General features: G+C 40.5%; 2 protein-coding genes across 2 annotated transcripts; both read right to left on the bottom strand.

Annotated features, from left to right (window-relative positions):
- On the bottom strand, nt 1-27,073 carry CSTF64 (cleavage stimulating factor 64). Its single transcript, XM_077392581.1, has 11 exons — nt 26,754-27,073; nt 26,521-26,599; nt 22,933-23,107; nt 11,079-11,112; nt 10,717-10,961; nt 10,558-10,635; nt 10,224-10,259; nt 9,550-9,714; nt 9,126-9,461; nt 8,097-8,456; nt 1-597 (listed from the first exon to the last, which is right to left on the bottom strand). The coding sequence occupies exons 1-11, from the start codon at nt 26,788-26,790 to the stop codon at nt 475-477; spliced, it is 1,668 nt and encodes a 555-aa protein (XP_077248696.1). The 5' UTR covers nt 26,791-27,073; the 3' UTR covers nt 1-474.
- On the bottom strand, nt 12,989-14,425 carry LOC143887357 (uncharacterized). The gene is made up of 2 exons (XM_077391457.1): nt 13,409-14,425; nt 12,989-13,306 (listed from the first exon to the last, which is right to left on the bottom strand). Exon 1 carries the CDS (start codon nt 14,247-14,249, stop codon nt 13,458-13,460), a length of 792 nt encoding a protein of 263 aa, XP_077247572.1. The 5' UTR covers nt 14,250-14,425; the 3' UTR covers nt 12,989-13,306; nt 13,409-13,457.
- Nucleotides 27,074-27,580: the final 507 nt, after the last annotated feature.

The raw sequence follows: 27,580 nt of genomic DNA, 5'->3' as shown, positions 1-27,580 counted from the left end.
CATTGGAACTCCTAAAAAACTGATGTTCAGAGTCTCTTTTTAGAAGCAAAAGGAAGTTCAAGAAGAATAAAGTCATGTATTAATGTACAGCATTCTAATTTATAGCCTTCCATCCTATGGAGAAATGAGATCAGAGAAAGAAACAAAGGAAACAAGCAAAAGCACAAAACAGTGGACAGTCCCATGGCCTCAAATTTTCAACAGAAGCTCTGGACAAAAAAAACCCATTTCCTGTTTGTTACATTGAACTAAATTATAATAATAACAAGATTCCTAAACTATTGTTGTTTTTAATGGTTGGGATGTGAATGGATCAATCAACCTTCCATCGCCGCCTTTTCAATTGATGAATACAGGACACCGTTTGAGAAGAACGCCTGGCCAACTATACTCAAGACTGGTATGTACCTTGGGTATGTCACCCTTTTCTTGGTGAAGGGAATTCAGAAATCGGCAGACGTGTCTGAACTAAAGTCACCGGAGCATTTGTTGGAGCTGCATGACTTGTTGTCGCTGGTCTGGTGGCAATGAACTCAACTGTTCCGGTGTCAGGCTCTTAATTTGCTGCAGTAGAGCAGGCTCTAATTCAGGCAGAAGCTGCACTCGAAAGAAAAAATCGATGAGAAAATCAATACACACAGCATAATAACTAGTTTTCATCCCATGGCTCATTCTAGTTATCAATTACGAACGCTTAGCAAGAGCTAAAATGAAGATTAGCTTGCCATTTTTCTGCATCAAATCAATGTTTACTTGTAGTCTTAACAGAATTTTATGTTCTCAGCAGTGGGGCAACAAAACTATTCACCAAGAAGAACAAATAAAAGTGAAGTGTGCATTGTACTCTCTGTTAAGTGGAACTATCACTGGGGGAAAAGTGCGCTTGAATTGCGAAATGAACAGAGGGAAAAAATAAAGGAAAGCATTCAATGGAAGGATATGAAGGCAATATATGGCATTTTATCTTTCAGCTACCCTGTAAATAGCACTATTGCAAGGACAATTGTGTCACATATGTCCAGAATCAGGCATGCCAACTCCTCACCAGTAGCTGTCTAGACAAAGTTGGCTGCATAACAACACAAGTCCAGAATTCTCAGAATAGGGAGTAACATGCAGAAAAAAATTGTCATTGACGTTTCTGTCCTTTCTATAACCATGTTTAAGAAAAAATGTGTCATCCTTTCTGCAAGTTTTTTTTATCTGTTCATTTTTTTTTTTTGGGGAGGGGGGGCGCTGGTAAGTATGGTTGTCCCTTTCCAGAATTACGCAAAATAACTGAACTGGGAAACTTCAAACAGAGTAGAAATTGATACTGATGAAGGAAAAGATAGAAGATGGATGAAGGGAAGAAGAGAGGGAAGAGTTGAGAGAAAACTTGGGAGAGAATTAGAGATATTGGTTGACCCCTCGGTCTCCTCTATCTCTCCTTAAATATTATAAATATAAGGTATTTACAATAATGCCACTAGTAAGTGAAAACAATATAAAATTACACTTATACCCATGTAAACATAAAGTAACCCCAATAAACTCCTTATATCTCAACACTCCCCTCAAGTTGGTGCAAAGATATCATTCATGCCCAACTTGCTAACTATCTGGGACAATCGATCTGAAGCAACAACTTTAGTAAGGATGTCAGCAAGTGGTGCATGTGTAGGAATGTAAGGTGTACATATCAGTAGTTGCTTGAGCTTCTCATGTATGAAGTTACGATAAACTTCAATATGTTTTGTTCGATCGTGTTTTAAGGGATTATGTGCAATTCTAATGGAAACTTTTTCATCATAATACATGTTCATAGGACTAAATGTAGAAAGTCCTAACTAAGCTTAACAATCTATGAAAGCAACAATACCTCACACTCTATGAGCCCACTAGATCTGGGAATAACTAACTGTTTCTTATTGCAATAGGTAGCAGGATTACCCCCATAAATGAACAATAACCCAATGTCGACCGTCTGTCTAATTCTAACACAGATCTAGGCTAGTCGACATTTGTGCATGCCTCAACTTTCAAGTGACCATCCTTCTTTAACAGAAATACCATGGTAGGTGAACACTGATACCTCAAACTGCAATATATAGCATCCATGTACGGGGTTCCTCGGAGTGTGAATCGACATACACAATATCAGGTTGAGCAAGAGATAAATCAATCAATCTCTCACAGTCTCACCATCCTCACAACCCAACCTGTGATTTTACTCAATAGGTGTCGTTGTTGGCTTCAATCCCAAGAAAGTATTGCAACTTGAAAGGGCCAGTTCGATTTCAAGAAAGTACTGCAATTTGCCTAGTTCTTTAATATCAAATTCAGACCTTAAATGACCTTCAACTTGTGAATTTCCTCACAATCATCAGAAGTTACCACATATCATCAGCATAGACGATTAGAGCAATTCTGCCTTGAGTTATTCATTTGATGAACATGATATGATCATCTTGGTATTGTGAATATCCCATCTTTATGGTGTTACTAAACCAATCAAACCAAGCCAAAGACATTTTTGATATCCAAATGATGAAGGGACAAATTCGATTTTGCAGCAACATAGAATAGCATTCGGATGGAGTTTATTTCGGCAAATGGGGCAAATGTCTATTGAATCTGTCCACCGATCCATCTTGCTTGTACTTTATGGCATATAATCACTCATATCCCACCGGTCTATGTCCTATAGGAAGATCCACTAATTTTCAAGTACCATTTTTTTTTCTTGAGATTTTATCATCTCTCCCATAGCATCTCTCCATTTAGGATGAGATAAAACATCTACAACACTGGAAGGGAAAGATATCGAAGACAAGGTATCTAGAAAGGAATGGTAAAGAGACGATGACTATTCTTAAACAAAATTAGATATAGGATGTTGCATACATGTACGCTTACCTTTACAGACAACAATGGAAAGATTAAGATCAGTGGGAGATATACCAACAGAAAAAAGGGCTAGTATGATCAAGAACAACAGGAGGAGAACTAGGATCAACCACACATGAATTCAAGGGTAGATTCTCCAGAGGTAATCGGTCCCTTTTTTTTGTTTCCTCCTCGTATTTACTTGCAACCCCTTCCTAGGCTCATTGTCCTTCAAATTAGTGTCATCGTCCGTGTCGCTTGTGTCAAATGAAGAGGGAAACACAACAATATGAAGAGAAAATGGTTCATCTCTTCGTTGGCACTAGTACCCACTCCCCTGAAGAGATGACCCCTGGGAGCAAAAAAACAGAACATATTCATGGAAAGTGACAACCAAGGACACAAGTCGATGGCAGTCGACAGGATGGATGATGATAACATGGATACCCTTTCTGTGTTGTGGAGTAACCCAGAAAAAACACACTTGAGGGCCTTGGGATCAAGTTTAGTACGCGATATCTTATGAATTTGAACAAAGTGCACAGCCAAAATTTTTGGAGGAACAGGGAATAAGGGTCGATTGGGAGGAAGAATTTTCAACCTGTGATTTATACCCAAGAACATGTGAGGGCAGTCAATTAATGAGAAATGTAGCAGTAAGGACCCCATCAGACCAAAATTTTTTTTTAACGTTTGTGCTAAATATGAGAGTTTGAGTCACTTCCAGTAAACATATGTTTTTTCTTTCAGCTATACCATTTTGCTGGGGCATATAAACACACGAGATCTTGTGTAATATCCAAAGAGATGAAACACAATTTTTGGAAAGCTCCTCACAGTATCTGAATGATCTTTAGCTTTGTGTCAAATTGAGTACAGACCATCATTGCGAATTTCTAAAGATAGCAAAAATGTTGTCCTTGGATTTCATCAGGTAAACCGAACTACAAGGAGTATAGTCCTCTACAAAAAAAAAAGCACTGATATCCAAATAATGCAGTAGGGGAAGGCACCCAAATGTCAGAGTAAACAAGTTCAAAAGGATTAGTACTGGTACTATAACTCATCGTAGAAGACTAGAAGAGTACAATGGTTTTTAGAAAGCTCACACATCTAACAATTAAATTTCAAACGAACTTAATCAAATAACTTGGAAAATAATCGTCCCAAGTACTGGAAAGACAAATGACCAAGTCTAATATGCCACTCCATTAACACATCTTTGTGACATTCAGGACTACTACTGATTATACTAGAGTGGTGAGCTCCTGGAAGCCGGGATGGGGTCTCGTGTAGTCGTGTAGTAGGTAAAGTTCTTTAGATTCACAACCACTACCAATTGTCACCCTCGAATATAGGTCGTGAAACACACGATGAGATGGAAAAATGTGCAATATCGTTCAAAGCTTTGGTAATGGAACAAATGGACAGATGACTAATAGCATGGTTTTAAATTTTGACCAAAATCCGAAATTTCAGACCGAAAGACTGAAACCGAAATTCGCCGAAATTCCAAATTTCGCCAATTGGACCGAAATTTCGTTTTAATGGACCGAAATTTCATTTTAATGGCATTTTTTTATTAAAAAAAAAATTGTTACAAAATTTCGGTCAGAAATTTCGGAATTTTGGTCAGAAATTTCGGAATTTCGGTCCGAAATTTCGAAATTTCAAAGCTTAATACCAAATTTCGGACCGAAATTTCGGATTTCGGTGGGGTTCGAAATAGGTACCGAAACCGAAATTTTAAACCTTTTCAAGTTTTGGAACATGCAAGACAAATGATAATGATAAAATAGGCGTGATGGGAGCATCTCCTTTCCCCACAATCAAGGCAAGCTCACATCAGCAACTTTGACTTTGTCACAATCAAAACAAACAGAATAAGATGAAAACATACAAGGCATATCTATCATGTGGTCTGGACCCGGAATTAATGATCCATGACATGGAAGCCAAAGAGTGGAATGGAGATGCGCATGTACCTGTGTGGGTATAGGCAGAGGTAGATGAACATTCGAACTGGGACACTCGAAGACGCATGTGTTCCACCTCATTCTGAGAATTATGAACCACCATAGGAGAGGCAGAAATTGTGGGAGATGCCTCATGGGAAGTTTCCAGTGTAACAACAGGTGTAGGCTATGTGGAAGATGCAATGTGTGGTAAGAAGACTCCTTTTTTGCGTAGACTGTGTTGGTCGACCTATAAGGTCCCAGCAAAGCTCCCTATCATGGCAGGTGCACTTCAACTTATCGCAATCCATGGAGAAGTTCTCGCCACCTCCTTTATCACCGTTTTGGAAACTGTAGGTAGAGGAAGGGCCAACTTCTCTATCTGAGGAGGGTGATAACTTTGTGCATTGGCCAAGCGGCTCTCTTCACTCTGAACATGAGCATAGACTTGCTGAAGATTTGGTAAGTAGTCGTGATTTAGAAGTTGAACTAGAATCGAACTCTTGCTCCAAATTAAGGCCAACCAAAAGATCAATAATACGGTTCCGCCTGGCACGTTTCCTGTAATCAACTGCATAAGGATTACACATTGGCTCAAATGATCATAAAAGTCGAGCTCCTCCCACATGCTCATGAGTGCATGGTTTTAAATTTCCCCGAAACGACCAAAATATTTTTGTTTCCATCCCCACAAAATGAAATCCCAATGAAGTCCTTCCACATCATTATTTCCAACTGAAATTCCGGAAATTTGATCGAAATTCTCGAAATTCCCAAAATTCGACCGAAATGGTTGGAATGGCAAAAAAAAAAATGGAAAGATGCCAACATCATTGAACTGCACAGCAAAGTAGCGGCATCTTATGCATGGGATGTCAGATCGGCATGGGACCAATGCAACTCAACTCAACTCAATTAAGCCGTCGGCTAATGAATCCTTTAGAAAATTTTCATGAAGAAGGTGAAAGGATTTACCCGGCTCAAATTGACTAAGTCTAATCCTGACACTAGTTAGGTTCGTCTACATGAATCATTTTCTTCCATTCTATCCTATCTAAGCCTCTAAGGTCATGTTCTCTGTTATGTTCCTAGCCCTTAATTCTTTCCTCACTTATTCTACCCAAGTTGTTTTCAGTCTGCATCTACCTCTTTTTACTCCGTCGACTTGGCACGAGTCACTTCTTCTAATCGGAGCATCCAAAGGCCTATGTTGGATATGGGACCAATAATACCTCGTAAATCTATGTGGTATTGACATAGAGTTGGGGCCTAGGAGGGGAGACAAGTTACTGTAATTTCTTATATTTCATTACAGTGTACTTCTTTATTGACTTTTATTGTTCTAGACAAGCGCGCCAATGCATGTAACTAGGTGTTCGATGTGATTAAGCCATTATTGATGGTTTTGTTGCTTATGTGATGGTTTGTAATAATGTATTCGTGCTTATTCTAGCATTTCCCAAAGTTCCATCTTAAAATTTCATCATTTGAATATGTTTCCCTGAGTTTATAAGATTTCCACCAAAACCGAAATGTTTTCGCTTTTGTGCCGACTGAAACCAAACCGAAACCGAAATTTAAAACCTTGCCCAAGTGTGGCATAATAACTAGAAAGCGACTTCTCCTCCTGTCGAAGGTGGAAAATATCCATCCGGAACTGATAGATCCTCATAAAATTTTGTACTTTGAGAATAGGTTTGTGCTGCCATATCCCAAATATCCTCTGTTGTCTGCAGGAATACAAACCCTCGACTAGTTTCGGTTCCATAGAGCTAATAAGAACCGACATCACAGAGAGATTCTTTGTCTCCCAACGGTCACGAGCTGGATCATCTTTTGTTGGCTCGATGGCTCTCCTTGAAAGATGCCTCAGTTTGCCACGTCCTTCGACATGCATTTTTACAAAATGTGACCACTATAAATAATATGGTCCATTCAATTTAACAGGGACCATAGGCACCAGCATGTTATCAAGGGGCATCACTTGATTCATAGCCAACTCTGGAACTTCCAATGTTGGTAGAACCAGTATCGTTGCTACTGTTTGACATTTCTCTTCACTCCAGCGATGATAATCTAATAATATTTTGAAATGGCAGTGATACTATAGGGTCAAGGCAAACACCAATTGATGGAGAAAACACAAAATTGGATTGCTTACACTAAAAAATCCAATAAAAACATTACCTTGTGTAGATTTACGAAAAGGATAGCCAAGATTGGATTTCAAACATGAAGAGAACCCAAAAAGCCCAATGAAAAAGTTGCCCCGTCTAGCGTTGATCTCTGGACCCAAAACTCTGGTGGGGTTCTACTCCCAGTATGGGGTATCCATGATTAAAATTTCAGCAAAAAAAAGGCGATGATTGATACGGTAAATAGAAATCACAGAATATGCAAAAAATAGGAAAAAATATAAAAACATAATACAGAATTGCCTCCCCAAAGCATCTTAATCTATGGCTAAAATTTTAGGGCTTTGTTATAACCCTTTGGTCAAAAACTAATCAAACACGAACAACTCTTAGTAGGGAGAATAGAAAACCTTAAGGGGCTGTCTGGATAAGCGGATTCTAGAATCTTGGATTTCCTCAAAATTGTAGATGGGAGACAAGAGAAGAAAGAGACCAGCCGTTGTTTTCTGATTTCTTGCCCTTCTTTCCGACAGCAATAGAGCAGGCGATCGTCCCATGTTTCCAGGTTTTAGAACTCTCAGGATGGGGGAGGGATTTCTAAAACCCGGGTTTCTTACTTAAAATCCAAGAAACGCTGTCAGGACAGCATACAACAGCTTGATCATGAACCCTCTTTTACACTGTTTTCAAACTAAAACCTGGATTCTAAAATCTGCATATCCAAACGGCCCCTAAATATACCGCGAAAAGAAACATCGAACTTCATAAACACACCAATTTGATTCCTGACAAGATGTAAGGGGTTTCAAGATATGTCTTTTAAATTTGTCCAATACATTCATTGCTTTTGTCCAAGAAATTAATTGTATCGTCCAATGCAGGATGATATGTATTAGTTTTCTAGTGTCCGATAGCAAAACATTTGAACACTCAACTCCAAACTGAGGCAGATGAGCATGCAGAAATTACTTCAGCAAAAATGACATTGAACCAGAGATTTCATATTGCACCCATTGACAAGTAAAGATGGCATGGATTGTGAGCTACCAGACCGTCTGGTTTAAACCGTTTGATAGTTTATCCCATAAAAGCATAATAAATCATGTGAATTAAAAGGCTATTGACGGGCAGAAATTACCTGTGGAACTTGTTTCTCGGACTGTGGTGCGCCATCACCAGAAGGCATTCGGTGTGCAGGTAATGAGCTGGATCCAAACACTTGATTTGGCACAGACCCAATTGAAGAGTTCTTTCCGCTCATCATCATGCGAGAAGCACTGCTTCCGTCTTCCAATTTCGCTAGTTTTGAAGGATGATTCATCAGTTCCGATGTATCACTGCCCATGCCGGTTTGCTCGGCCATCCCCAAAGGAAAGTTCATATGTGGGTTACCCCTAGGCATCCAAGTTGCAACATTGCTAACTGGAGCGGATGTCGCAGCCTCCCTAGAGATCGTCTCGGCTCCGCCCGGAAATAATGGAGAACTTGATGAGCCCGGCTGCAATTAAACAAGGATTAGACATGAAAATAATAATCTGATATAGATGTCAAAACCCATCCAATGGAATTGATTCCTAGCCACTTAATAGCTGAAAATTTGTGAGAAGAAAAGCGGACCATGCTGAAATAGATTCTCCCCCTTGATTGTAGTTTTTATCATTCGTCTGTAATTTGTAGGGAATAAAGACGTATGCAGAGAATGTCAAATAAAATAAAATAATGCAACATTTTAAGCATATATTCAGGGAGATTTTCAATTCCCTTTGGACTGTTCTAAATTGTCTAATTATATGTTTTTTGCGTTGCATTTCATTTCTGGGGCAAACACCTAGTATCTGAATCAATTCAATGAACTGTCAGAAACTTCGCATCCATCGGATTTATGAAACCATTGCTTCGATCCAGAAAACAACGAGAACTGAGAACAAGCAGACCTAAGGCAGTCCCTCACCCCAGCCCATCTAACCACGAGAACAGCATCGTGTAAATATAGTTTGAAAGGCTCACACTTTGTGAGTGTTGCGTGTATGCGCGACACTCACAAAGTGAGGGTGCGTGCGTGTGTGTGTGTGTGTGTGTGTGTGTGTGTGTGTGAGAGAGAGAGAGAGAGAGAGAGAGAGAGAGAGAGAGAGAGAGAGAGAGAGAGAGAGAGAGAGAGAGAGAGAACCTGAAAGGTCGAGTGAGAAGATAGCACGTGGGGCAGAATTGAATGCTGGAGAGATGCATTTGGAGGGGCCAACTGATTATTCCCTAAATTTGAAGCTCCAACTGGTCTGGGATGTTGCAGCAGAGGAGGTTGTATTTGATGCGTCAAAGCTTTGGGAGTGGCCAGTGATGGGATCTGTGGTCGAATAGACAGACCACTGAATGGCTGTGGCCGTATAGCTGAAACCCCCGAAACTCCAGAAAGCCCTGGCATAGTTGTCGGTAACAAAATTTGCGCTTGCTGAGAATGCTGAAATTGAGGTTGCATATGGGCATGCTGAGCTGGAGGAACCGAAGTCTGGGAGAACAAATCATTTTGAGGACCATTCACAAAGAAAAGGAAAAAAGAAAGAAAGACAGAGTGCATTTTGAGGGATCGTAAACACCTGAGTGTCAGGTATTCTGGGAAGCATCCCAACCTGCATGTTATTATGCACAGGAGGTGTTTGCCCATGCTGAGATGGAATTACTGGCGGCTGTTCCGGTAACCTGTCGGACAATGGTGGAGGCAAGAGTGAACTGGATGACTGCCGAATATTTGGCATCTGCAACTGCGGAGTTCAGGGACAATATAAACATATTTGCTTAGCCGCAAACCATAAAGGCATGTTTGGCTACCGTGAATTTTTTTTTGGGCAATGATAAATTCGCACCCCCTGGAGTAAGCATACGCACCACTTATACCACGATTTGACGTCAAAAGGCGCTAAAAGGGGTGCGTATGCGTACTGCAGGGGGTGCAAATTTATCATTGCCCTTTTTTTTTCATGATAAATCGGTGGTCTCCAAGTGGAGATTAGGGTGAAGTGGCTAAAAATCAGGAAACAAAAAACAGGAAACTAGTGTCTTGGGCGATCAGAAGTGGCAAAAAATCAGGAAACAGAAAAATCTACTCGATTTTTTTTGTTTGTTTTGTGATTTCTAGCCACTTCACCCGCTCTGCCCCTCTCTCACCACTTGGGGAAACCAATTTATCATGTAAAAAAAAACCTGGCTGCCAGACGTGCCCTAAATGTGGGGAAATGACAATCTTTGAGGTAAATCTGTAAATGAGACATACTAGTTGAGGAGTGACCATCCCAAGCATTATCTGTGCCTGCACAGCCACATCGAGAAAAGAAAAGTCCAGGTTACAGTTTGGTACAAGAATGTTATAAATGAAACAAATGAAAATGGCTGTGCACAGACCCAAAAAGCTAAAGATCTGGAAGCAATCAGAAGTAAAGCATTCTTCCCATTGGACATTAGGAGGTTGTTTAATTCAAAACAACACACCTATTTTTTTTTAATTTCAAAACAACACACCTAATTATGTCATTGAATGAAAGTGGGTATGCATATATCAATGCAGGATAACATGAAGCTCAGCTTCAAACTTCTTAATCAAAACTAACCTGAAAAAGAGCTTTGGGTAATTGTGGACTCGCAAGCAATAGTTGTCGAGCTAGTGCCTTGTTTTGTGTAGCCATTACCTGCGATCAGAATGTCACACATTTAAAGCCTAAAAAATGGGCATGTTCAATCACCAAGACAACAAAAGAGATATATCCTACTTTCATCTCTGACATGATTGCATATAACTGGGTCTTGGACATTTTGGCCAGATAGTGAGTTAAAGGATCATTGCCTAGACCAGACTGGGTTTGGAACCCATTTGGGTTTGAAGAGATACTACTAGTTTGTACGTCACCCAGAGCCCTCGCCATGACAGATGCGGCAGTCGCAGCTAATGGAAGACCAATTGGCTGACTGAGAGCGGAGTCCCCAGGGTTTGCGGGGCCGCCTAATGGTTTCTGATCTGCTCCATGTCCATAAGAATTAAGAAGCAATATCAAAGAAAGTGGCAGGATGATTAAGAGTAATACTTACAAGAAAAGAGTTAACATGCAAACAAATTCAAAGTTGGAAGACTAACCGGTGTTTAATGTCAACCCTGGTCCACCACGACCCTACAGCATAAATTTCCAGTTCAAGAATATGAGACAAATATCCCGCCAGATAATGTGAAAATTAATATTGTCCTAATAATAGCATTCATTCATTATCCCATGATTGAACTGCATGAGAGAGAGAGAATGCATAGCATAAAAATACCTACAAACGTAGAAATCATTGCAGTTACAATAGAAATAAGGTTTAGTCACATACATACGAAATGGATACATGCTTCCTTTCTTTAAAGTTGATACTAAAAAATCACAAGGAAATTGCAATTCACAATATTTAACAGATTAGGACAACCACAAATTCTATTGCCATTTTCCATATTATAATAAGTTATCACAGTTGAAGTGGCGAAGGCTAGAAATTAGAATTAACAAGTTCAAGAAAACATGTCAAAGCCACAAATGAATCCCAGCTGTTTTAGCTAGGGAAACATGGGGATTTTATTGTGTTTCTGTTCCATAATCATCCCCAAAGTTAGAGATAACTTTGTTTAACAGCCAACTCTTCCCCCTATGAAGCATTCGTCATAGGATTTAAGCACTTTTGAATTTGTAAAGATGAAGAAACTTGTGTGCTTGGAGGGAGCTCTACAGTCTACACAGAGAACCATGGCCTCTGCAAAATTGAAGAGGTACCGAGTTCAGTTATCTCTGGTCCATTTATAGTTTGGAGATGTTAATAGGGTTCTTGTTTGTGGTAACAATGTTTTAAATGTCGGTTTTGGTTTTGGCTTCGGTCATCGGCGAAACGGAAACATTTCGGTTTCGGAATGAAATTTAGGATGAAATCTTGTAAACAAATATGTCGACATCTAAGTACGAATCATGGCCAAAACCCAGGTAAAAGATTATTCACCACTGTTTTTTTTTCCTTTTTTTCATCACTTTTCTGGAGTGGAGTTGATTTTTGTTAGGGTGTCTGTCGAAATTGACAGACACTTTTCTTTATTTATTTGCATGTTTTACATCTTTCGACTGAAATATTAACAAAATCCCAAATCTCAGGATTTCAGACGAAATCTAGTACTTTTCTGAATAGCTTCTGGCTACAAGTATAAAGTCATCTCTTGGCCTGGATGACCAACCCAACGTGTGTCATGAGTTTTCCTTAACAAAGCCCTCCCCTCCGCAATCCGCCACAGCTAGGAACATACACTCACCCCCCTTTAGCATAGCGAACACCATCATCTGCCCACAATCGCCGAGTAGTGCCATCAAGGACTTGTTGAAGAAGCTTAATGCTTGCTGCATCCTTCTCTATCTCCTCTTTGATCCGAGATTAGAAGTCTGACTCCACTGCACTAATGGCCACCACCTAAGAAGCACGGGTACGGGTGCGGGGTACGGGTACGACACAACACGGGTACGCGGGTACTTGATTTTCCAAAAAACCCGGGTGCGGGTACGTTCAGGTACGTTAAATATAATAATATTTTTTATTATTTTATTATATATTTATAAAAATTAAAAACAATTAAAGAACAATCAAATTACAATTAACATCAGCAAAATAGCAAAATCTAATATTACTCCATATTTCATAAGTTCCAACTTTAAGTACAAAATGTTACGATCGCATCATTCATAAGATACAATGTCCGTCGCCTCATCTCCAATATCATCATCTACATCATCGGTAAAAACAACGGCTTCCAAATCCGGCTCATCGAGTGAAAGGCTAGCAACTTCAAGCACCCCAACATCCTCAAAAGAGTCAAATGAATCTCCACCTATGTCCCACATCCTCGTCTCTCCCTGTGCATACTGTGGAGATCGTCTTGATAGAAGACGGAGATTACTATGAACAAAAACCAAGTCCTGAGCCCGTTGTGGAGTTATCTTGTTCCTTCTCAAAGAACGCACAAAGGAGTAAGTGCTCCAATTCCTCTCGGCACAAGATGAAGACGAAGGCTGCATAAGAAGCTTCAAAGCTAAGCTTTGAAGCATAGGAGCACACGTACCGTGGACAGCCCACCAATCATGAGGCTCTAAAGTAGCTCGGTCATTGATAGAATCAACGTCATTGAATAATCCAGACTTCATAGAGAAGTGGGCAAACTCCACATTAGCCTTCGTGCGATCTGCTGAATTGGGAAAGTACCTTTTGAGGCACTTTACCCTCTCTGCATAAATCTCTGTATCCTTATGTGGAGGAACACGATTTGAACCGGCACTAAGCCATTCTTCGCTGTAATACCTTCAAGAATAGAAAAAATAATTTAGTTTCATGTTAAAAGTAGGAAATAAAGTTCACAATGAACATAACTATTAATCTAAATAAAATTTTAAGTCACCTAACCTTGGATTCAATGAATGAGCCAAGCAATGAAGCGAAGTGTTGCTCTTTTTCAACGATCAAAAAGAATTTCTTGCACCACTTCATAAAAGCTAGACTCTTCTTCTTTTCTCTTTGCTTCCTTCCTATAGATTGCCGTCTTCACTTTCTCAATCATCGTGTCCCACATATCATAAACCAAATGAAGACAAGGCTTATCCGTGTCACACTCTCTTAGCATGTCATACATAGGAGATGTAAAAGAGAGTATGTAATCGATAGAATCCCACCAAATGTCATCCAACACCTTCTCTTTCACAAACTTTGCTTTTCCTACATCATCATCTCGATAGCAATTCCATTTGTCACTAATCACCATCGATTGTAGACCTTGCTTTAAGAGTTTAAATCGCTTAAGCATCACAATAACACTCGCAAAGCGAGTCTCGGCAACGGAAAGCAACTTCAAACTATTGAAGTCGTTGAATATGGCCAATCTCATCGAATGATTCATGATGAAATTCTTCACTAGCATGACATCTCCCGCAATATCCGAGATCCAACTACATTCTCCATAGACAATTTGATTTACTTCCACATTCTTTGCCGCACAAATGTTCTTCAAAGCAAGATTGAGTGTGTGCACCACACACGGGGTCCAAAATATGGAAGGAAATTGAGCTTCAACAAGTTGTCCGGCCGCCTTGCAATTTGGAGCATTATCGGTAACTACCTGGACAACCTTATCATGTCCAACCTCATTAATGACTTCCTTCAATAAGTTAGCAATGAAATGCTTGTTTTTTGTCTCCCCCGAACAATCTATCGCCTTAAGAAACATAGCTCTACCTTCCGATACCGCCATGAAGTTAATGAGAGGCCTCCTCTGTGAGTCGCTCCATCCATCACTAACAATGCTCACGCCTTTCTCCCTCCACGTGTCTCTAATAGGTTGCAACAACCTATCAATATTAGCCCTCTCTCTTTGAAGTAGAGTTGTCCTAAGCAAGTTGTACCCCGGAGGCAAATACCCCGAAAGTGCATTGTTAGCGGCAAAAGTGTAGGAACTAGCATAGTATGGGTTTCTTGCTAGGTGAAAGGGCAAGCCACCAGAGTAAAACATCCTAGCAATCTCGGCATGTAGTTGATCACGGGCCGCCATGTTGAAAGCTTTTTCAAGTGCACTCACATTTCCACTTGTCTTTCTCTTCTTCAAATCATAACTTGGAGCCACAAACATACTTGTGCAACCCAATGATCCAGTACTCGACGATGGCGGCAATGGCACTTTCTTGGGAGCATTTTGCTTCATAATCTCTTTGCATTCTTCCTCAAACCTTTGCATTGCAAGTAGATCACTTGCTTTCACTTTAGAACATGGTCCGATTCCTTGTCCCGCTATCTTCAACAAGTGCGCCCTAACCCTTGTGTAGGAGCTACTGAAGCTCTTACTGCAAAAATTGCATTGCCACCTCACATTCCCTCCACCCTTAGGATCTTTATCAAATCTAGAGACATGCTTCCATAAAGACTTCGACAAATCTTCATCAGTAGAAGACGTATGTGCGGTTTGGGCGGCACTACTAGCACCGGATGAAGACATTCTAAAATCTATTAAACAACAAAAACAATTTTAGTACGCAACGTTGCAACCCAACAAAACAAGGGACTCTAATTCTCAATTACACAAATTGAAACAAACAAGGTTACAAGGCAACACCAATTGTAAATTTGTATACACAACCAAACATACCCATGTAAATTAAACAATTGTATACACATTATACAACCAAACATACCCATGTAAATTCAAAAGGCAAGTGGCAAATGGCAAATGGCAAATGGCAAATGGCAATCCAATGCAATGCAATTATAAATTTATAATGAAGCAATTTTAGACTCTCAAGTCTCAAGTCTCAACAGGTACTGGCGTATTGCATCCAAAAATCAGTTTTGGACTCTCAACAGAGTAACAGACAACAGGTATTTGCACCCAAAAATAAGTTTTGAACTCTCAACAGCCAACAGGTATTCCACCCAAAAATCTGTTTTGGACTCTCAACAGCCAACAGGTATTGCACCCAAAAATCAGTTTTGGACTCTCAACAGCCAACAGCCAACAACCAACAGCCAATAGGTATTGCACCCAAAAATTAGTTTTGGACTCTCAACAGCCAACAGGTATTGCACCAAAAACTCAGTTTTGGACTCTCAACAGCCAACATGTATTGCACCCAAAAATCAGATTTGGATTTTGAGAACAGATTGTGAGTCCGAAGCTGATTCTTGGACTCAAAATTAGATTCAACAGACTTTGAGTCCAAAAATCTGCTTTGGACTCACAATCTGTCCTCAAAATCCAAAAGAAAGAGGGCCCAATAATCTGTTTTTGGACTCAAAATCGATTCACAAAATCCCCAAAAAAACAGATTCACAAAATCCCCAAAAAAAGAGAGAGAGACAGAGATACACAGATTTAAGGCCCTGTTCGTTTCAGATTTTGACAACCGATTGTGCTCCCAAAAGGGAGAAAGCCCAAAACCTATTTGGAGATTATGACAACTGATTGTCAGCCCTAAATAGGTTTGATTAAAATTTAAAAACAATCAGTTGGCAAAATCTCAAACGAAAAGGGCCTAAGTTTGGAGATTATGACAACTGATTGTCAGCCCTAAACCTATTAATCTGAGGAAATAGGTTTGGGGAACACAATCGGTTGCCATAATCTGAGGGAGGAAAAAGAAAAAAAAAATGGGAGGAATAGAGAGAGAGAGAGAGAGAGAGAGAGAGAGAGAGCAGTAGAGAGGGAGAGAGAGAGAGAGAGAGAGAGAGAGAGAGAGAGAGAAATACCGGAGGTTCCGTCGGAGGGAGAGCCGGAGGGAGAGGGAGCCGGAGCCGGAGGGAGAGGGAACCGTCGGGAGAGCCGGAGGGAGACGGAGACGGAGCCGGAGGGAGAGGGAGCCGTCCGGGCCGGAGGGAGAGCCGTCGGGAGAGAGAGAGAGAGAGAGAGAGAGAGAGAGAGAGAGAGAGAGAGAGAGAGAGAGAGAGATGTTAGGGTTTTAAAAAAACCTAAATCGTGCATTTATACTTTTTTTAAAGTTTTAAACCCCCCCCCCTTTTACTCCACACACACCCCTTAACTTAAAGTTTTTTTTTTTTTAAACGTGTCAGGTGCGTCGGGTGCGCACCCCCAACGCACCCGACACGCACCCGAATCACAAAAGTTTCTTTTTTAAAAAAAAATTTCTGGGGTGCGTACCCGGGACGTACCCGAGCGTACCCGCACCCCATATGTGTGGGGTACGGGTACGTGACCCCCGAGAGAGTACCCGTGCTTCGTTGGCCACCACAATCTCTTCTACATGCTTTCGGCTTAAAGCATTTGCCACTTGATTGTGCCGCCCCAGCTTGTGCACTAGTGTTAGGTCAAATCTGGGGCGGCACACTCCAAACTACATTTAGATGGTGAAATAGCGGTTGCTACATTGTCTGTCCACACTACAAATCTGGTGCCGAGTAAATAATGCCTCCATACTCGCAAACAATGCACAACGGCAGTCATTTCCGTCTCATGAACAGAGTATCTCTGCTCTGTTTCATTGAGTTTCTGACTTTCATATGCCACGGGGTGCCCCTCTTGGACAAGCACCCATCCAATAGCACGATATGAGGCATCCGTGTGAACTTCAGACGACAATTCAAAGTCCAGAAGGCGTAGGACTGGTTTTAAAGCTACTGCCTTCTTAATCTTTTCAAAGGCCTCTCTACAAGCATCATTCCATATCCATTTTTGGTCCCTACGAACGCTACCTGATCCCACCCAATGCCCAAGGAACATTACCTCCATTTGGGCAAACTCGCATTTTTCTTTCTTTACATACAACTGGTGCTCCCTTAGTTTGGTCAGCACCTTACATAGATGTACATGTTCTTCTAAAGACCGACTATAGACCACTATATCATAAAGATATACCACAACAAACCGATCAATGTACTCATTAAAGACATCATTCATCAAATTACAAAAGGTTGCAGGTGCATTTGTTGGCCCAAAAAGCACGACCAAATACTCAAAGGAACCGTAGTGAATCACGCATGCGATCTTTGGCTTATCTCCAGCAGCAATGCATACCTAATTGTAGCCTGACCTTAGATCCAGCTTGGTGAAGTACGTTGCTTTTGACAATTGATCAAACAGATCTGCCACAAATGGTACAGAGTACTTGTTTTTCGCTGTCATTTTGTTTAGCACGGAGCGAGCCGTTTCTTTTGGAATAGTACCGGGGCACCATAAGGGGCTTTTGATGGTTGAATCAGCTTCTAGAAACTCCGCCAATTGGCTGGGCAACTCCTCCAACTCCGAGGGGGCCATGCGATAAGGTGCTTGTGCAGGAGATCAAGCTCCTGGCAACAACTCGAGGTGGGAGGACTTTTGGAAGTTCTAGGAGCATTACTTCTTCAGACTCTCATAGTAGTTTGCTACTGAGTCCTCTACTTCCACCACTTTTCCGGGTTTCATTTCAACAAGAGCAGCAAGATATGTGACTTGCCACTTCCTCAATCCATCTTTCACTTGCAAAGCCGAGAGCATCACAGCCTTTTGCTCTCTATCATGCTGCTCATCTTTCATGCTTGGGACAAAACAAGGGTTTTCTTCATTTCCAATGAAAATTCCCCCTAAGTGTGGTAATACTGCCACTCTTGCTCTTGTAAAGAAATCATTCCCCAAGATGACTTCAAAATCGTCCCAAGGGAATAGCCATGAAACTAGCTTTCCCTTTCCACTCCTCCATTTGTAGATCTACATCATTGACCATTCCATAATACTTAAATAGGCTTTGCTTCCGAATTCACTCCCTTCATACGGCTAGAGTTTTTGGACACCTTGAACCCAAGTCAGTCAACTTTTCGATCTGCAACGAAGCTATGTGTGGCACCTGTGTCCACCATTGCCTTCACTACCTTGTCATTCACAACAGCCCTCACATACATTAGGCCCTTGAGAGGGGAGGGACTATCTTGTTGAATCGCAACCAATATCTATAAGAGATTCACTGTAACAGGAGGGGATGGTTTGGTTCTGGATTAGTTCTGTTAACAAAAAGTTTAGAGAGAAAAATGAATGAGTTAGGCTTAATCTCCCCCTGACTCATATCTTTATACTAAAGACTTAGTTAAGGACTTTGTAAACATATCAGCTAATTGGTCCCCTGACCGAGTAAACACAGTGCAAATCTCTCTTTTCTGGATTCTTTGATGGATAAAATGACAATCCACTTCAATATGTTTGGTGCGCTCATGGAAGGCTGGATTGTTGGCAATGTATATTGCAGCTTTGCTGTCACAATAAAGCTGTGAAGGAGCAGATGAAATGAAGCCAATTTCATAAAGAAGTGAACGTAGCCAAATAAGTTCCGTGCTTGTCTGTGCCATTGCCCTGTATTCAGCCTCTACACCAGACTTAGCTATAACATCCTGCTTCTTACTTTTCCATGAAACAAGATTGCCACCTACAAATGTACAATACCCAGTGGTGGACCGTCTATCTGCTGAGGATCCAGCCCAATCTGCATCAGAAAAGCCTTCAACTTTCATATGGCCATGTCTTTTGAATATCAATCCCTTCACTGGAGCCCCTTTTAAATACTTGAGAATTTGTATCACCGCAGCCCAGTGAGAAGTACGTGGATAGCTCATATACTGACTGACAACTCCAACAGCATATGAAATATCTGGCCGAGTAACCGTGAGATATATAAGTTTACCGAGAAGCCTACGATACCTGCCAGGATCCTGCAACAACTCTCATTCTTCTGAAACGAGTTTCATATTAGGATCCATGGGTGCAGAAGCTGGTTTAACTCCAAGATTGCCTGTTGTCCAAAATTGTCATATCCACATTCCGTGCATCGCCATTTGCGGTCTGGCGTAGTCCCTCTATTTTCTTCATTTCTTCTATCAGTAGCTCTTCGATTGCCTGCTGGGATGGTTCGAGTCCGATCTGCCCTTTCAAACCCATAGGTATTCCGTGGCGAGGTTCGGGGTGATGCGTTAATACTTTGTCCTTTTCCAATTAATATAAGGCTTGTCCTGTAGCAATCCTTCTGCAGATGTAACGCTTGAAGGGTATCTAGAACTGAGTATCCAACATCATTAAAGTCTAGATATACATCTTTTAAGACCTCTATTTCAAAACCACAACTGCAGTAGCTTCTACTGTGATGACCAAAGTAGTCCCGCTCCCGCGATCCCCCCTGTGAGGACCAAGGAAGTCACACATCGGCAATCTCCCCCGTTGTTGACCGAAGTAGTCGTGTACCGTCATCTCATCTAACATGAAACTGGTTTAACTTAGTTGGTGTGCCTGACACTGGCATATGGCCGGATAGTCCGAGCTTCCAAGATAAGGGAATGACACCGGCTCCAGCACGTTGGAAGGACAAATGTTAAAGTTACATTTGTAATTTTAGTAATATAATTCTTTGCCATTAAAAAAAAAAGGATTGGGAAACAAGGAAACTCCCAACAAGATGATGGTTTCCATGTTATTTTAATGCAGGCATTAGAAGCAGGCTTGCAGCCAAACATTTTATAAGATGGCCAATCAAGTTTCAATTTGCCACAATTGTTGGAAAATGAAGAAACAAAAAATGAGCTATAGCACAATATCTTCGGTTGTTTTAGAGAACCAAAGTTGCTCTAAGGGCAGTAAAGTAGTCCAGCCATTACAAAGGTTAGTAGAATACAAAAAATATATGAACAGAAAATAACACATACACCTAACCCCAACACCACCTCCGAACCACCACCGTAAATGAAATAAAGAAAAACAAATAACTGATCATTGTTGAGATTGAATGATAATCGAATATAACCTACCATATCTCCCTAGAGATGCCGTAAATTAGAAGAACAAACCAAGTAATAGATCTATATTTTGCCTAGACAAAACAAATTATGGCCACGAGAAATAAAACAAGAAAGGATAGATAAACCAAGAATGGAGAAGCCAGGGAATGCGGAAAAACCCGACCCGACTGGACCCCACCCAAGAAATTATCTTAGGTAGGGTCGGGTTTATGAATCTCGGGTTTTCCTATAAAAAAACCCGAACCGACCCGAGATAGTTTCTCAGGTAGAGTAGGGTTCTGCAAAGCCCGACCCGAGTTGCAACCCTAATAAAAACTCTTATGACTATCCTGAATTATGAGTACTCGACCGCGCCAACCGAGTACTCGACCGCGCCGTCCCGAGTCGACTAGGATTTACTTTGGCCGCGTCCAGCGCCGCATCCGCGTTTTTAATCACATACATAGATGTTAACTGTATTAATATATAGATAGGTTATTCAAAAAAGAGCACATATTTTATAGATATATGCGCACCGGTTTTCAGGAGGAATCTCTTTGATTGGGAGTTAGAGTCGGCATCTCGTTTTCTTGAGCTTCTTGATGGGTGTTACATTAAGAGGAACGGTTTGGATAAAAGAATATGGACCGCGGAATCTTCGGGCATCTTTTCTGTCAAATCTTTCAATTTTATCTTAATGCCTAATGGTGTATCATCCATTTCAACCAAGATATGGAAATTTCATTGTCCGCCTAGAGTTTGTGTTTCTTCGGGTGGGCAGTATGTCGTGATCAGATTCAAACGGTTAACTTTCTTCGAAAGCGTGGTATGTTGCTTATTGACCATTTCCCTCTATGCTTAGATGATGGGGAATCTGTTGATCATCTTTTCATGCATTGCTCATTCACCTGTCAGATATGGGCTTACATTTTTCTGAGGTTTGGTATTGCTCGGGTGTTTCCATTATCTATTTCAAGTTTGATGCTACAATGGGAATTAGTGCCATGGAGCAAGAAAGGAAAAACTTTGTCGAATATATGTTTGCTTGCGACATGGTGGGTGATTTGGAAAGAAAGAAATTCTAGACTTTTTGAGGGGATTGGCAAATCACCTCATTGGCTTTACATGAAAATTATTGCACTATCGATATCTTGGGTGAAATGTCTTCCGTCCTTCCGCTTTGTATCGGCATTCGATCTATGGGAGGGATGGAGGGTAGTTTGCTTCAGTAAGGGAAAATAGGCCTCGGATTAATCAGCGTTGGGAGGCTCCACCTTATGGGAAGTGGAAATTGAATTTTGATGGTTCGAGTTTTGGAAATCCGCGCCCGGCTGGGGTTGGCGGGTTGTTCCGTAATGACCATGGTGTAGTTGTGTGGGCCTATTTTAGTCCTTTGGGGAGATGTGATGCTTCGGAGGCAAAAGTGAAGGCTGTATATCATGGTATCAAGAGATTAGATAGAGAGTGCTTGGATAACGCCATTGTGGAGGGCGATTCACTCAATGTGATTCGTTGGTTGAAAAGGGTGGTGTTGCCTCCTTGGAGATTTTATCCTTTTTTGATGAAATTGAGGATTTAATTTCGGTATCGGGTACTGTCTTCGAACACGTGCGGAGGAGTGCTAATGGGGAGGCGAATGCGTTGGCTAGAAGTGGGGTTGGTCGTACGGAGTTGGAGTTGTTTGATTTTCTCCCTCTGTAGTTTATTTTGTAGTTTTTGTATTTTTCTATCTTGTTTCTCCCCTGTACCATTTTGGGTGTGGTCCATCTCGGTCGTCCCCCACCCCCCCTTCCTTTAATGATATCTCTTTGCCATTTCAAAAAAAAAAAAAAAATTATAGATATAAAGAATACAAATTTGGATTGACATTCTAACTATAAGCACATGAGTTGATCTTCAGAGTAAATATGTAAATCGTTCAGTCAAATAGAAAAACGTCATGGATAATTAATTATGCACCTCCCAAAACTAGTGAGCTGGTTTGCAGGGAGAATGTGTTGACCATTCATTCCAGAAAAACGACATCTCTAGTTACTTATATATCTTGTTTATGCTTAATTTTCAAGATAATCCTGATTTATAAGGTAAATTATATTACCACCATTTTGAACAAAATTGACTTAGAAAGCGTTCAGATGTCTGAAAGTTCACCAAATTACATTTTTTGTTCTAGGACTCGATAAATCCCTTGTTGGAAGGTTTAGAAATTTAGTTATTAATATCTCCAAATCAAGGTAAGTAGGCTACAATTAGAAGCAAAATAAAATGCTCCTGAGTCCTGAATCCATAAGCGCTTGAAGCCAAAACCACATTTCAAAAAGCACTACAACCCAGTGACAATGATGTGAAAAGAGCAAACTTCACATCATATGTAATCATCCCATATCTCGTGATTTCAAAAGCCCATCACATAGAAGGTCATCCTAGACAAACCGCAAGGACAGTAACAACAGTAAGTTTCCACCTTTATTGAGCAAGATAACAACATTATTGCAAAAAAGAGAGAACATGTTCAATATAAAAACTGAAATACAATCAAGTACAACAATCACTCTACAAAATCAAATCACTAATTAACATATCCACACGAGAAGCACCATCCTAAGCAAGTTTGTCCTAAGTTTGTACATACACATACAGGAAATTAGCATTTGGGAAAACAGAAATTTCTGATAACTATTTATCTAGCTGATCCTTACCTGTTCCCGATTTCTCTCAGCGCCTTTATCATTTTCAGCAAAGTCAACCCGCAATTGGCGACCATTGATTTCATACCCCTGGAGATTGCGACGAGCGCTCAGAGCTGTCTCTTCATCCTTATACTCACAGAACCCGTAACCTTTTGGCTTCCCAGTTTCTCTGTCAAGTACTAATCTGAAATAAAGAATATTCATAAGCAAGACGCCAACCAGTGTACGAAAAAAAGAGAGAGAGAATCTGAGCACATTCATGATATGGTTAATGTATGTACTCTGTCACACAAGTATTTTGCCATTCACCACTCTCACAAAAAAATGAGAAGGATATTTCACACTTACGCAACAGAAAGATATAACAGTGGCTGCTGAAGGATATATAATTTTGTTTTTTTTTAAATACAAGAGATTTATCGCATAGAATAAATAATAAAGCAAGACTGTAATTTAATCGTACAGAAAGATACACATCAGCTTCCCCCAAATGATACCACCCACAGTAATCTCAAACCCCGCTCCTGATTGTTATACAGAACTGGATTTGATGATGGTTACAATTCGCCAGCTCCGCTCCTTCTTTAGCCAACTTGTCCGCTTGTTCGTTGGATGATTGCACTTTGCACTGAAACTCTGGGTTAATATTGGAACATATATCTCTATTTTCAGCTATAATACCTGCTAGTTTCAATGGACCAGTAGGTAGATCTATTTGTTGCCCACATAATAGCATTAGAAGAATCCCCTTCAATGATTAGCCGGCCATTCAAGGATCCAATGAAAACTCTCAAACCGCAAAGGAGTGCACTTACTTCCGCCTCTGTTCCCACTGGGCCAGAGAAAGTTAATAGAGTACACCATTTGAATCGCGAAATATACCACCAATCCCCACATGACTCGGATTACCTTTGAAACTTCCATAGAGAACAGCTTGATCCAACCATTAGGGGGTGGACAGCACTTTGCGGTAGCTCTATTATTCGCACCTTTTTTCCCATAATATAGTCCTCTAATTTCTCAAGATATCACCCATGCTATGTAGTATGTATAATAAATTTTGCCGTTCCTTGTCCAAAAGTTGAGATCTATCTTGATATCTAGAAGTATCCTTCCCCTAAAGGACAAATATTTCTTCTTCTAAGAAACCAGCTTCCTTTCGAATCTTTCCACTACTGGACCAGAAGGTATCCCATAACCAAGGATAGACCAAGATATGCGATAGGCAGCTCCTCTTTTCTGGATCCTAGGACCTTGGCATGTTCCAACACACCCTCATCCAGCATATTAATACCTACTATCGAGCTCATGACAAGGGTAATCTTTAGCCCATAAATCGCCTCAAACCACCTGAAAATTCTCTTCAAGTTCATCATTTTCTCAACACTCTTATTAAGGAAAATGAGAATATCATCAACAAACTGAAGATGCATTATGGAGCACGCATTCCTGCATTGGCAAATGGCTTATCGTCGTCCCCTCCCTGCGGGATTCTCTTGGGAATGAATAAGTATCCATTCAAGTCCTCCCTGTTTTGTGCTCGACAAGTAGTGGCGAATGGATGTCGTTCCAGAAAGGCCCTCAATAAAACCTCTTTCTTCCACTTAGGATAATAATAGGTTGATAGTTTCTGCCACAAAGATAAGTAGGGGGACAATGGATAACCTTGTTTAACGCCTCTCGAAATTTGAAAGAAGCCAACCAAGGCACCGTTTGCTATAATTGAGAATTTTGACGTTGAAATGCACTCTTTAATGCATCTCCTCCATCTCTCGCTGAAGCCCATCTTTTCCTGGATATAATCCACAAAGTCACAATCTACATGATCATATGCTTTCTCCAAATCAATCTTGAATATAATTCCCTTGCCTCCTTTTCTGTTTCTTGGTGTCAAGGATTTCATTTGCTATAAAAATTCCTACTAGAATTTGTCTGCTTTTTATAAACTCTCCTTAGAATTGTGAAATGATCCCTTTCATAACCTCTTTGATTATGATTGCTTGTAACTTTGCCAGGACTTTGTAAGCACTAAGAATTAGGCCAATCGGCCTAAAATCCTTTGGTTCCAAAGCTTCTTCCTTCTTCAGTAAGAGAGTGATGAAGGTAATGTTGTTATCTTTGCCCATCTTGCATCTGCTGTGAAATTCCTGATTAAAGGCCGTGACATCATCCTTGAATGGCTCCCAATGCCTTTGGTAGAATGCCATAGGAAAATCATCGGGGCCCTGAAGCTCTATCTTTCTTCGTGCTGAAGATTGTAGCTTTGACTTCTTCCTCTTCAAATTCTCTTTCAAGCCATTGACTTTGCTCATGCTAGAGTTTTTTTGAAGTTCAACCCATTAGAGATTTTTTTTAAGTTCAATCCTTTGGGAGTTGATGATTACTTCGACCATTAGATCCTTGCTCCGATTTCAGTTCTTCAAACCAGGTTTTAATTTGTTTTTGAGCGTCAAGATGAAGAAAAACGTTTGTGATGATGGTTTTTCTCTCTAATTCATTCGTTTTAAGATTGTTCCTTAATGGTTCTCAAGGATTTTTTTTACTTTTAATCAATATTTTCCGATTGAATTTATCTCGGCTCCTGGCCGAAACTGATTGTTTCAACTAAAAATGTCATGGTTTCGAGTTTCGACCAAGCTTTTAACCCATGTTTTGTTTCCCGATTGTTTCAATGTTTTTGAGTCAAGAAAGATATAATAAAATGTAAGGAAAAATGATAGAAAAAGAATGACAAAAAAAAAAAGGTAACACATAATCACACATTTCACTAGATGTACAATCCGTATAGTATTTCACGAGAGAGAGAGAGAGAGAGAGAGAGAGAGAGAGAGAGAGAGAGATTCAAACTGTATAGGTCATTTGATGGAGTGAAATGCCAATCTTTCCAAGCACTTGTACTGATATCAAGGTCAAGGAGAGAGGCATTATTCTATGAATATCAGATGGAGCGACTCCACATTCATGGTCCATTGTCAGGGAGGGAGCGAGGGTTACTACTTACAAATAGATCCGATCGGCTCCTACCTAGACCACTTCCACAACATGACTATCAGACGCCTACTCCACCAGCTTTGAAGGAATTTTCTCGAATGTGACAAGCTGTTTTCATTACCCTTGCAGTATCATCTAAGAACACAACTGTACTCGATGCTGAGGTTCCAATGCTTTGGCATGGCACCAAGAACCATTACTTATCAAAAGAGAGACTCTATTATGCTGTCAAATGGCCTAAAGGGAACTACCCCCCTCCTTGGTGGTGTTTCTACAATTACTATGAGATGGGGCTTATTCTTTTCTCCTTGTTATTTAGGAAGACATCTCACACTCATAGGGAAACAAACTACCATCCTACTAATTCTGAAATTCAACCCAATTCCTTGAGAAATTTCCTCATTGCCTAGATATCTAGGGCCATACAACTCTCTAAACCTTTGAGAAGATACATGAAGCAACATATGCGTAAGAATTAGACTTTTATCTATCCATTACCAATACACACAAGATCAAATCACAATACCAAGAGGTCCTAAAAACTAAAACCAAAGAAAAAACATTCAACCATATATGAAGCAAGATTCTAGGGTTTTCCATACTGACCTAAACGAAACAACAGGCCCAACCTCTTCACAGATTTGTATTAGCTGCTCTTCAGTCGCATCATACGGTATGTTCCCAACTGCCAGGGTTTTTAAACAAAAAAACAAGATTCAGAAACAAATATAAGGAAATTTACGCGCTCTATCAATAGAATTATCTTTTCAATCAGATCTCATTGTTCTTAAGGAATTTGTATTAGAGAAAGATAGAGAGATGCGTTCTTTGTTACTAACCGAATACGCAACGGTGTTGAGAGGAGTTGGCCATCATAAGAGCTTAATCTTCTTCCTTCTCGGCATTCTTTTTCTGCAACTCCGACAGAGAGAATCCGGTAGGGGGGTGTCCAGAGGAAAAAATTTCATCTTACTTTTGTTCTATATATATTGGGAATTCGTATGTTTTGTAGTGTTTTCCTCTGAAACTCCCGCTCGGTTGTTGCTAGGTTATCTTTCGTCTTTCGTCTTTCGTCTTTCGTCTTTCTGTCTTCTTTCTTGAAGATTAGATCATTGGAAAGTGAAATGGGTACGATCGAGATTCGGCAGAAGGGGGAAATACGGTTTCATTGACCCTGGCTGGGGAGCAACGGCTTTTTGAGGTTGAGCCATGATGGACCGGGTCTAGACCTGGCTAATGGGATTGGACCCACGCATTGTAGATGGGACCACTGTGTGCTCCTACAGTCCTACAACATCAAATTAAGTATTTTTTTGCTTGTGGGGTGCTAAAGTTTTGTTCACAAATAAGTAATTTTTCAAAAGAATGCACATATCATCATTTACCTTTATGCAATTTGTAGAGATTTTGCATGTTGTGTGTAGGGCTGGCAATTTCACCAGTAAAAACGGGGCTCTGCCCCGGTCTGCCCCATGCGGGATGGAGTGGAGATGGGAATGGGGATTTGAAAATTTGCCCAGAGTGGGGATCGCTCTAGGCCCGGCCTGTCCCGATTCAATACCTTACATTATGCCATTATAAGTATATAATCTACACTATAAAAAAATTAAATTAAATTTTTAAAATTCCAAATCTGCTCTTTTGGCCTTTGTTTTTTAGTGTGTGC

Source organism: Tasmannia lanceolata, unplaced genomic scaffold (assembly GCF_043159265.1).
Source record: "Tasmannia lanceolata isolate RefF3 unplaced genomic scaffold, GAP_Taslan_0.1 ptg000012l, whole genome shotgun sequence".
Classification (NCBI taxonomy): Eukaryota; Viridiplantae; Streptophyta; class Magnoliopsida; order Canellales; family Winteraceae; genus Tasmannia; species Tasmannia lanceolata.
This window is presented reverse-complemented; position numbering and strand designations above follow the sequence as displayed.